Raw genomic sequence first — 13,145 nt, forward strand, 5'->3', positions numbered from 1 at the left:
GATCTTAACATTTACCAAATATTACTTAATAATGAAAACAATGAATAAAAATTTAAAAAGCATATAATTTCTCAAGGTAACTCAGCAGATTGGTAACAAAGCAAAGGACCAAAATCTTTGACTTTTGAGTAAAAATTCAACCCTCTTTTCATGAATTTAAATGGCACTTTGTGAACATGATCACACATGTAGTTTGAACAAATCCCTTGACTTTAATTCAGTTTTAAAATAAATTATATTGTGTTATGTCAAAAATAGATGCCTAGTTCTGTCATTTTAAAGATCTATTGGATATTGTTTTATTTCTGTTTTTGTCTATTTTATTATATGCTCATATGAGGAACTCCTCATCCATACAGACACTTTCAGTGTTGAAGGTATTGAAATAGATGAGGATTCTCCCCTTGAAGACCTTAACTTCTAAGAAAAGTTTACAGTCTTAATTTTATTCGACTGCCTGTGTTAGGAAATACACAAGTTTCATATAGCTGTGACCTTTCCACTGCTTTAAAACAGATGGAATTGCTCTTTTCACCACAAATTTCAACAAAGTTGTGTGTCCCCACACTCAACCTTGAAACACCCTCTCCGTACTATGGGCCCCCAGAGATTTCTGAGACTGAGATAAGAAAGCAAAACAGTGTAGAAGGAAAATAAGGAAGACATTCAGAAAAAAACCCAAAAAAGAACCAAATCGATTGGAGCTCGCTGAGTCTACACAGCCCATATGCACATAAGACATAACTCCCATTTATTATATGGTGGATAATTTGGTCTATAGTACATTCCTGTGGTCACCTCCGTCACCAGATGTTTTGCTGTTAGTACCTCACTGAATAAATACTATTTGCTGGGCTTTATTTACAAAACAAGTATAGTATTTTCTGCTCAACACTTGTGATCAATTAATTTCTACCATTTTCCTGCAAATGCCTGGCATGTTCCTTATAATGGCAATGCTTAGCATCACAATCCATGTCCTTTTAAATTCATCTTGAAATAGATATGCTAAATCACACACCAAAAAAGAAGAAACAACACCTAATTAGACACAGAAATGTGTTCAAAATCATTGGTTCATAATATATTGATACTGCTGTTTGTTTTAACATTAAAACTTCGGAAAAACAAGGTTGAAATTTAAAATAACAATTTAGAGAGGAGAAAAAGGAGTGAAATTGTATTCCTCCACCCCCCACACCGGCTGCTGCAATCATGAGTAAGGGACTGAAGGTTTTGTTTTGAAAAATCCGTTGCTTTTTACTAATCAAGAGTTTGAAAATGTGCCTTATTTTAAACTATATTCTAAAATAATGTATTTGCCTGACATAAAATGCCTGACTTATTTACATTTTAGCTAAACTTAACTTAGCTGTGAACTCCTAAAATAGTTGTGAACAATGCAGTGGGTCATATGTAAATTGGAAAAATCATATCTTTCAAGTAAACAAAACATTTTACCATTTTATATTGCTAGAGTTTAAAGCTGTACAATCCTGCCTTAAAAGCTAACAGCTCTCTGCAATCACTCAAGGGTCTGTTGATTGCACTTTTTTATATTCTTGTAAGGCTTTAGATATCCTTGGTCCATCTAGGAAATGGGAGTACCTCTGACATAATAGCTTATACAACATGACAATTGCACTTTATCCATAGATACTGCCCGGTGTGATTTCTGCAGGACTAGCCAAAATCTTTTATATAGTTCTCCATTTTGAACAGTAACTATAAAAAAAGTATGCTCAACAGAAGTGAAATTGGCTTTGAATAAAATAGTAAAAATTTTTATTGTTCCATAAATCTAATTATAGTTTTGCTCATTACATCTCATAAAGTATCTTCAAATGCATTATGCCACTTAATGCTTACAAAATCTCTTTGAGGGAGACAGGATAGTATTTTACCATTATTATTCATAAGGAAATTGAGTCTTAGAGTTTCAGTATCTTGCCTATCTGTGTTCAGCGTGACCTTGAGACTCAAACTCAGTATTTTTACTCAGCTTAGTATTAAAAAATGAAGTTAATCTTTGGTATCTTGTGCTCTGGGAATCATATTTGCAATAAATCCCCAAGCTATAAAATACAGCATTTTTATGTAAAACAAAGTCTTTTTTAAGGTCTTTCTATTTTAAAACTCACCTGAATCTATTTACCTAAAAAGGTCTAGTTCCAACCATTGGCTGTGTCCTACATACACCAGAAATTGTGCTAGGCATATTGATTCACTCTAGTTCTCAAATGTTAAACAAGCTACATCAGTTACCACCTAAGGAACTGAAAAAAAAACAGCAATTCCAGACTTTCTTCTGAATGAAGCAATTACAATTCTAGGTTAAAGCAGTTGGATAGGTGTAGTAACTAATTCCTAATTACCTAATCAAGAGTTAAGGTTGTAAAACTAAAATAAATTTAAAATTAAGATATAAAAGAAAAGAAAAAAGAAGGCTAGTTCGCAAACACTGTAGAAGGAAAAGATAGATTTTAGGTTTGAGTTACAAGGTCACAGTTAAATGTGTAATTTAGGAAGCAATGGAAGGAAGTCATGATTAAATAACTTCTATGGCACAGTTTCTTTATTTACAGTGTTTATTTATAATGCATGTAATAAGCCATGTAACAGGCAAGTTTCTCCCAAAAAGGTTAAGTAAATCTTGGTAGCATAGAGTAAATGAGATCAGAGATCTTAAATGCTTAGACCACAGAAGGCATTTGTGTTGGTTTGCTACGTCTGCCGTAACTAAATACCACTCACTAGGTATCTTGAACAACAGATATTTATTTTTTTCACAGTTCTGGAAACTGGAAGTTCAAGGTCAAGGTGTCAGCAGGTTTTTTTTCTGGAGCCTCTTTCCTTGGCTTGCAGGTGGCCACCCTCTTTCTGCCTCCTCATGTGTAGTCCCACTGTGGTGCAGTTGTACCTCTAGGGTCTTTTGTGTGTTCAAATTTCCTCTTCTTGTAAGGACACCAGTCAGATTGGATTAGGGCCCCCCCCAAGGGCCTCATTTTAACTCAATTACTTCTTTAAAGGTCTGATCTGCAAATATAGTCCCAGTCTAAGGTACTAAAGGTTAGAGATTCAACATATAAATTTGGGGGGACACAGTTCAGCCCATAACATCATTCAGTAAATTTTAGTTGCTTGGTGTTTTGCCCTATTCTCTTTCTCCTTGACCTAACTTACTGGTGCTACACAACCCCTATACCTGCTCAGTTCCATTTGTTGCTGAGAGAGGTTATTTGCTTTAGTAAATCTGATAACCTAAAAGCTTGTTAATGAGGATTAATTTGTGTATTGGAGCTTCATAAACTTGAAGGTATGAAAGCTTGGAGCCTTACCTTAAAGAAAGTGAGTAGGATGGGAATTTCTGGCATGTTGCCCAACTAACAACATAGATCCTTTCAAAGTTGAATGTTCGAATGATCCTCAAATCTAGCACATGCACAACTGCTGTTTGAATTACACCTAGGTTTAGACCTAAAATCTGTGTGATTTCATGACAGTCTGCTTTTTAATTTTTTTCTCTATTCTAGAAAATATAATAATAAATACCATTTTAAACTGACATTTTAAAATTATACCACTTTTTCCCTCTGGAGAGAATGTTCATGTGTTGCAATTTGTGTGTCCTTCTTTACTTTTCTAGCTTTCAAATTTTTCAAACATATGTGTCTCTGCTTTCTTTCCTTGCTGTCAACTTTAGTGATGAAAAATGTTTTTTCTCACTGTTTTCTTAAATTCTCCTCAGTGAGAATTCCACCACAAAAACAAACAAACAAAACAATTCAGAAAATATTAATGCAGTATTTCTTTTTGAATCCAATATTCTTTAGGGTTGTATATTTCCTATTAAATTATCATCAAGTTTCTGTAATTGGTTCTGCTCTCTCTCAGACCCTTCAACCATTATAAACCATCTACAAGACATTTCTAAACCACGCTGTCTGGAAGAAATCCAAAAAAGAGCTGTCAATTTGACAATCATTATTTAGAAATACCTATGGAAAGCATAATTTATTATTCTTTATTTTTCTCTTTGAAAAATGAGTTAAATTAATCTCTACTGCTTATTTCTAAGTCATGTTTTTATTCCATTCAGAAAACTTTTCACTTAAAATTTTTCAAAGGAAAATTGTATTTTTACCTTCAAGTTTATCATCAAGAATTAACAAAAGTTCTTACAGCCACCATAGGCCTTTTCCATAACTTTTGTTAACTAGTAAGTATGAAAGGTAGAATTTTTAACAGATGTTCACTTGCTCTTGTTTTGGTTTACTATGTTGGTATTTTCAGGGATGAAGAACCAGGAGGCCAGTTGGTTAATGATAAATTCCGTATTGACTGGGATTCCGTACTTGTCGACACAGATAATGTCATTGTAGCAAGATTTGATGGCAGAGGAAGTGGCTTCCAGGGTCTGAAAATTTTGCAGGAGATTCATCGAAGGTTAGGTTCAGTAGAAGTAAAGGACCAAATAGCAGCTGTGAAGTAAGTGGGTGCACATTTTTCTACTTTCTTTCTATAATGACGGTATCTAGGTATATGACATGTAATACTACTAACTCTGATTTAGCTGTTTCTATTTTAGTGATTGGGCAATTTTCTAAGTTAATTATAGAGCCTATTTTTTTATGTACCTATCACCTTTAGTGCTATAATAAAAAAAATTTCATATTTTCCCTCTGGAATTAGAACTCACTTTTGATTCATGAAAATGGAAGATACATTAATTATACCACTATATTATTTGTTTACAATAATCCACAGTGTCTATTATTTCCCCAGTTAATTATAATTCTTGAAATTTCACAGATAACATTACCACACTGGCATGAAAGTGTGACTTAATAAAGTTAGTAAATTCCTTATAGTAGTACATAGAAATTAGCTAGAATATTGATAAATGTAGATGCTGGTTTAGCAGGCCTGGAAAGGGGGCCAAAACTCTGCATTTGTAACAAGCTCCCAGGTGATGTCAAACTACTGGACCATCACGTTGTGTAGCAAGATTTTGGAATATACAACCCTTCCCCATGAATAGAGCCACACACTGTCAATAAAGAATCACTAGTCATTGACTTTTGTGTATTTGTGTGTATGTGTAAGTATAAATTTACATATACATTTGACTCAAGAAGATATAACTACATTTTTTTCTTTTTCATTGCAGGTTTTTACTAAAACAGCCATACATTGACTCCAAAAGATTAAGCATTTTTGGAAAGGTAAATAGTAGAAATGCTGAATCTATCTACATGTCTATCCATTTATCCACACAGATATATATGTATTATGTGTGTGCATTTGTATATATACATATATAATTATATTCTTCATTATACCATAGTTTCTTTTTATTATCCTTTAAAATGTAGCAGCATAATTAATATTATATATATATCAGTCACATTAATTCAGCAACTATTTATTGAACATCTAATTGGGGCGTTGTGTTAGAAATAGGGCAAGAACAATTTATTTTCATGGAGTTTACCTTCTCGAGAGGGGAAACAGATAGGAAACAAATAAATGGAAAACATAGTTTTATATGGTAATAAGGCTTACAAGGAAAACAAAAATTTGATAGATTAAAGGCAACTGCAGGAAAAGCCAATGTTGTAGACTGAGTGGCTGAGTAAAGCCGGTCTTATGAGGTGATATTTAAGCTGATATCTAAATAACAAAAGGAAGTCAGTCAAACAAATCTCTTGAGGCAGAGTTATCTCCACAAAAGGAATAGCAAGTACCACAGCCTTAAGGAAGACTGACACAGGCTTAGAAACTGAAAAATGACCAATATGCATGATTATTATTTCTTCTGTGCTCTCTGCAAGATATTTACTCTTCATTGCAGTAACTGATATAGCAGGTTCAACATGGTTTTCACAGCAGGAAAATCGATCTCATGTAGATGTTCATTGAGTACCTAGTTTATACACATCACTGGACAGCTCATTATATGGATAATATAATGAAAGAAAGGAGACCTTGAACTATTTTAGTTTAGAAATGAAGTATATTCTTAGTGTCCATGGATTTACACATGTAATATTTTCCATTATTCATAAGTGAACCTAGAGATCTATGACATGAAATAACTGGTAATTGTGACTGGGACATACATTTTAGTGGTGCACACTGACAGGGAGGTGCATAAAAAGCCACTTAACATGTGAGTAAAATATAATTAAGTGCAGATCACCACCATTCACCTATCACTTCAAACATCTGCAATACACCATACCTTTGTAATATTCTGTTCTTGTTGTCAGTTATGTTCAGCAGATTAATAAAAATATTTTGTGACTCATGCTTCTCCAACATAACTGCAAATAAAGATTAGTGCAAAAGATCAAAATGTCTAAGTAAGTGATCCTCCCCAGAAATGGAAACTTTAGATACATCAAAAAGTGTATGGTTAAATCCTATCATGCATTGTAGCATTGATGAACCTTGAGAACATTGTTCTACGTGAAGTAAGCCAGTCACAGAGGAACAAGTACTGTGTGATTCCATTTATATAAGGTATCTAGAGTGCTCAAGTTCATGGAGACAGAGAGTAGAATGGTGGTTGCCAGGGGTTGGGAATAGAGGGCAAAGAAGGAGTTGTTTCATGGATATGCAGTTTCATGTTTACAAGATTAAAAGTTCTGGACATCTGTTTCACAACAGTGTGAATATACTCGATGCTACTGAACTGCAAACTTAAAAGTGGTTAAATGGTAAATTGTATATTATATGCCATTACCACACAAAAATGTGCATATGGTGAATACTTTATTCCCTTTGTTGTCCTCATATAAGAATTTACAGATGACTCAGGGCTTTCAGGGCTCTACTTACTGTACTCACAAATAAGCATAAAGGATCAAATGAGCTGTACAAACATTCATGAAAATTTAGAGAAGACTCAAAAGGTTATAAAACACCTCATGGAGAAAGTGGAACATGGACTGGATGATGAGAATCATTCAGCAGGTAGAGGGGAAGGAAAGAGTGTTACACAAATATACAGTGTTAGGAAGGAGAGTGTGTTTGGAGAATACAAAACAAAGTAATTGACTATAATTAAGACTCACATAGGGGAATAATAGAAAATAAGAATGAGAGGAAGACTGGGCACAGACATTCGAGGATCTTTCATAGCAACTGAGAAATTTGGAGTTTAGCCTATAAACCATGGGGGGATAAAAATCTAGGACTCAGATTTAGAAGTTCAGAATCTCACATTGGATCCCCCAATCATGATATTGGGACTTGATGAGCCTCAGGGTAAATGATCTGGCAATCTAACAAACAAGAGGTGACATAGGATACACAAATGAAAATGTAAATGGAAAAAAAATCATTTAAATTAAACAAATATGCATGTCTGTGGCTGAATTATAAACTAAAAGTTGACTTTCTGAGCATATAAAAGAACACTTTTACCCTTAAGATTTAGTAGACCTTGTGATTTTTTCCTTGGACTGTACTGATTATTTGTGTCAGTATCAAATTAAGTCATGCTGAACTCATAAAATGGGTTAGGAAGTAACATCCTTCCTAAAGCTTCAGGCTTTTTATATTGCCTGAAAAAACTTATTAAAAATGAGAACTGCACTGTGAAGGCATCTGGGACTATTGCTTTCAGGATTAGAAAAAATTTAATAATGTTTAAATATTATTTCACCAATAAAGGACTATCAAGACATTTTCATTTCTTTTAGAGTCACTGTTAGTACTTTGGAATTTTTTTTTTCCGTTTTGTATACCTTTTCAAGAATATTTGCAAAGATCAGTGTATGATATCCTCTTATTATATGTTTAACCATTTCACTTGTGACAGGAACATCCCACTTTGATTCCCATTGTGGCTTATTAGTGCCTTTCTGCTTCTCCTTAGGGCACTCTCTCCCTCTTGGTTCCATGCACCCTCTTTCTTTATTGCTCTTGCTCTTGCTCTCCCTTCTTTTCTCCCCTTCATCTCTCCACCCCTCCTTCTTTTTATGGCTTGGTTGTTCTCTATTTCTCTTTGTTTTCTATTTCAATAATTTCTATCCTTGCTGTTATTAATATTACTTTTTCTTCTAATTTTTAAATCCATTTTTTTCTTCAACTACTAAGTTGAATGTCTAGCTTATTAATTTTTGGATCCTTCCTTACAAACATAAGCATTTGAATTATAAATTCTCATTGGGATTCTCCCTCAGGTAGTCCCCACTGGTACTGAGATGTAGTATTTTTATTAGCATTTAGTTTAAGTATTTCTTCATTTCTAGAATAAGTCTATGCCTCTGAACCGGTTTTATTATTTTTATTCCAAATTAAATAAAAGATTTTTAGGTACTTTTCTGTTATTTACTTTAATTATAAGTGAATTGTGTTCAGAGAATTGACCTGTATGACAGAAATCTTTGAAACATATGTTGACTTAGAAAGGGGATAATTTTTTAAATTTTCATGTGTGCCTAAAAGTTTTGATGCTACATACATGTCCATTTTAATCGAATTTGTCCATTATGATGTTCACATCATAAACTTAGTTAATGATTTATTTTGGCTCTATTTTCTGAGAAAGGCATGTTAAGATATCCCATTATAATTGTAAGTTAATCAATTTCTCCTTATTAGGCTAATTTTTACCAAGTAAATTTTAAAGCTATTATTATTCAGTCCCTATAAATACAGAGGTTTTTTTATTAAAGATGATTTTATGTTAAATTATAACACCAGCATTCTTTTGATTAGTACATGCTTATTATAAGCGTTTCTATCTTATTATCTTATTATTTTCAATTATTTCCTCATGCTTTAGGTATGCCCTTTAAACAAAAAAGAGACATATTAATATTTTTTTATTTTTCAACTAATTCTTTATTTAATTTTATTTATTTTTTTTTAGAGACAGAGTCTCACTCTATCTCCCAGGCTGAAGTGTACTGACACAGTCATAGGTCACTGCAGCCTTGAACTCCTGGGCTCAAGTGATCCTCCTGCCTCAGCCTCTTGAGTAGCTGGTACTATAGGCATGCACCATGATGCCTGGCTAATTTTTCAAAATTTTTTGTAGAGATGGGATCTTCATATGTTGTCTAAGCTGGTCTTAAACTTCTGGACTCCAGCAATCCTCCTGACTTGGCCCCCTAAACTGCTGGGATTATATGCATGAGCCACTGTACCTGGCCCAATTTCTATATTTTAGTTGAAGATTATATCATTTATATTCATTATTATTATTACCAATACATTTAAATGTTACTGTTTTCATTATATATGCCTACTATCTCTCTTATTTTTTTTTGCCTTCTTTTTTCCAGTCATTTGGATTGAGTTGTTTTTTTCTTTTATTTCTGCTTCTAAATGTATTTTTTTAGTTTATTCATTTATATTGCTGAGTGTTTCACAGTATGAATATAAAATAAATTGTTCATTTATCTATTGAACATTTCTGTTGTTTCTAGTTTTATGTATTATGAATAAAGTTGGTATAAACATTTGTGTACACATTTTTGTGTAGACACGTACTTTCATATTTCTTTGGCAAATATCTAAGAGTAGAATTGTAGGCTTAAATGGTAACTTTCTATTTAGTTTTGCAAGGAATTGCCAAACTCTTTTTCAAAGTACTTACACCATTTTATTTTACCAAAAGCAATGTGGGGGAGTTCCAGGTGGTCTACATCATCACCAACACTTAGTATTATCAGTCTTTTTAATTTGAACCATTCTAATGGGTGAATAGAGGTATTGATTTCATTTTAATTTACAGTTTAGTAATGACTGATAATACTTAGCATCTTTTCAGGTGTTTATTCCCATTTGTATATATTTTTAACACACCTGATTTATTTACCATTGAGATTATGTAACAGACATTTTTCACATTAAGGTTTACTAAATTATAGGAAACCTATTATAGCCACAAAGCTATCCCTACTGTCTCCTTTTTTATTCTTTGTTTAAAATTGAGATATAATTGACACACCATAAAATTCATCCTTCCTTATATCTTGAAATTAGATTGTAGAAGTTCTTCCATTAGGTTCTTTTTTAAAGTAGTTTTCTCTCATCTGAGTACATTGCATTTCTTTATAAATTTTAGAATTAGCTTTAGTAATTTCTAAAAAATAGCAGAGTATTTTTTATGTAAATTGTATTGAATCTATAAATTACCCAAAGAGGACTAACATCTAAGCAACATTGAATCTTTCTTTTTTTAAAGATATTTTTCTTTGGTGTTCTATAGTTTCTCCAAGATGTGCACTGTTACAAGTATCTTTTATTAATCATATTTCAGTTGTGCCAAATTCTCTGAATTTGTGTTTTGGTGCCTTCCATCAATTTTGGAAAATTATCATCAATTTTTTTATTAAAATATTGCCTTAACTTCTCATCCTGCTGAAACTCATATTAAAAATGTGTTAAAATCTCACTTTAACATTCTTATTTTATAAACTTTTCTTTTTGTCTTTTTGTGTTTCATTCGGTATCATCCTTGTATCTATAGTTCAATAATTCTCTCTTCATATGTGATTAATCTGTTTTTCTATTACCATTGCTTAAATTTTTAAAATTTTTTATTACTAGACATTCTTTGGGATTTCTTTCTATAAAAATATTTAACTATATTTTAACTGTTCCTTTTCTGATATTTTCAAATGTTTATTTCTTTAAGTATATTCGGCATTGCCATTTTATATTTTACATGTTATTCAACAAATATTCTCTAGTTTTTGAGAATCTGTTTCTGTTGTGTGTTATTTCTGCTAGCTCTCCTCAGTCATGGTGATATTTGTTACTTGTGTGTTATCTATTTATTTATGTGTGAGCTTATCTTTCTTGGAATTTTATCTATAGGAATTCTGTGAGATTTGTATTGCATTTGTATTTTTGGATTATGTTTTGGTTTTAATTGTGAGTATTGAATTGAGACCACAAACCCAACCCTAGACTTAACGGTTCAACTTTTTAGCCAAGATTAATTTCTTTCACTCACTCAGCACAAGCTCATGACAGGAAGAAAAAACAAAACATTCTCATCAATCCCTTTTGTGCAATATGTTTATTTTTTGTTATCTCTAGACACCTATTTTGGGGTCTAGATTTATTCAGGGTCTCCTTAGACCCATTGTGTGAAATCTATGTATTTTACATACCGTCTACTGAGGAAGCCATAATAGCATGTCAAAATCATTAGTATTTGAACAAAACATTCTTTTTATGCTTTGTTTCCCTCTCAGGTTTCCAGCTTTCAGTTTGTATTTGGCCTCTGTGGATTCATTACCTTCATGCCAGTTGTGCCAGTTCTATACTACATTTAAAATTATTTTTAGTTGATTTTGAGGTTGTGCTCTTTCTTTTCTTTTTTTAGCCACAACTTTGTATATTTTCTGCTTTGTTTTGCTTTCTTTTGCTTTTTCAGTTGAGGGATCAACTGGGATGTCTGTTTCATCAAATGGTGGAAATGAAATTGCCACATATATGTTGTTATCATCCATGAAGCTAAAGCATGTCTACCTTGCAAAATTCCAGGCTGCTGAGCTAAATCTCAGTGTGAAAAAATGTTGTAATTCATTTGAAATATTCCCTCCGGGAAAGGAAAGATGATTGGTGGCTCTCAAAACAGGAATTTGCTGTGTCTGGCCAATTTCTTTTCTTTACACTCAGTAATATTTGATTGAATTTCCATATCCTACTTTTCTCCTTTTGGTCTAAGATTCATCCTGCTTTTATGGTGATATATATCTGGACATGTATCTAGCTAGTTAGCCAAATAATTTCTTCCATTGTGATTGACTTTGCCAGCAGAAACTAAGTTTACTTAGACACAGTCTGAGCTACATCTCCCTGTTGATATCTAAAAAGCTCAAATTGTGAACTCCAAAAGTATTGTTCGGTATTTTTGTTTGTTTTTATTTGTAATTTGTTTAGTTTAATCTTTTAGAATTTGGAAAACAATTCTAATCAATACTCTTTAACTATGTAAACTGATTAAGGAATAGAATAGTAGTATTTCTAAGGATGCTTTTTGGGTCAACCAGTATTTATTTTTAGACAATACTGCTCTTTTCTGCATATTGAAATGTTAATCCTCTGAGCACCAGAGAAACATTGATCAAACCAGCGCATAACCTTCTAAAGCCATAATATGCATGTGCATACTGGAGGCACAGTAAAGAAATAAACTTCAGCCAGCATAGAAGACAACTTTTGGCTTTTTATACCCAAATTTGTGTCAATATTTGTTAAGTATTCATTTAATATTTTACAGGTAAATAAGATTTTACTAAAAAGCTGTAACTATTATCTATTGTATAAAATAGGTTTTAAGGATATTTCAAGTGTTATTTACTATGCTTATTGCATAAACTGAGTTTTATGAAATATAGTTTAACTGAAATCTCTTTGGTTAAAAGTCTGTCTTCACCTTTCCACCTCAGTTTCTTTGTTTGTGCCTTTTTACTTATTTCTAATAGCCTCAAGCCCACATATTACTTTGTAATTCCATTTCTTATCAAGCCCCATGCAGATGTCCCTTCCTCCATGAGGCATTCAGTAAATTTCTCCCACAGGAAAACACCGTTCCTTCCTACACACATAGAACACTTTTAGTAGTTTCTTACAGTTACTAGACCATTATGTAATGAATATTCTATAAATATTCTATGAATATTCTATAAATGTCAGTTAGGCCGAGTTGATTGCATGTATTGTGTAAGATTTCTGTTTCTGCAAGAAAGGTCAGGTAACAACTCAGTTTCTGTTTGGTGACCTGGAATCTCAGCGTGAGTGACTTCATTTTGGTTTTTAGTTTAGTCTATTGGGGCCTAGTGGAGGAGCTTAGTTTTAAAAAAATGACCTTGTATAGTTTGTATTTAACAGCCATAATTGTCTATTTGCTTTTTATTACTTTCAATTCTGTCAGTTTTTACTTCATGTATTTACAAGCTCTTTGATTATTTAAATATGTAAATATTTAAGACTGTTATACCCTCTTGATTAATTGGCCCTTTTATCAGTAAAGAATGGCCTTATTTATGTCTGTTTATATTATTGCCTTTGAAATTTATTTTGTCAGATATTAATACAACCACTCCAGCTTTCTTTTGATCAGTATTAACATGTTATATCTTATTTCATTCTTTTACTTTTTATGGATTCAT

The 13,145-nt window shown here is 32.4% G+C and overlaps 1 protein-coding gene across 4 annotated transcripts in view; it reads left to right on the forward strand.

Moving 5' to 3' along the window:
- Positions 1-13,145, forward strand: part of DPP10 (dipeptidyl peptidase like 10) — a 1,316,731-nt gene that overhangs the window by 1,288,066 nt on the left and 15,520 nt on the right. For all 4 annotated transcript variants that reach the window (XM_045558744.1, XM_045558743.1, XM_045558745.1 and 1 more), the window contains 2 exons: positions 4,294-4,488; positions 5,171-5,225. In XM_045558744.1, the coding sequence (XP_045414700.1) occupies positions 4,294-4,488; positions 5,171-5,225 (250 nt within the window). The remainder of the gene's footprint in view (positions 1-4,293; positions 4,489-5,170; positions 5,226-13,145) is intronic.

Source organism: Lemur catta, chromosome 8 (assembly GCF_020740605.2).
Source record: "Lemur catta isolate mLemCat1 chromosome 8, mLemCat1.pri, whole genome shotgun sequence".
Lineage (NCBI taxonomy): Eukaryota > Metazoa > Chordata > Mammalia > Primates > Lemuridae > Lemur > Lemur catta.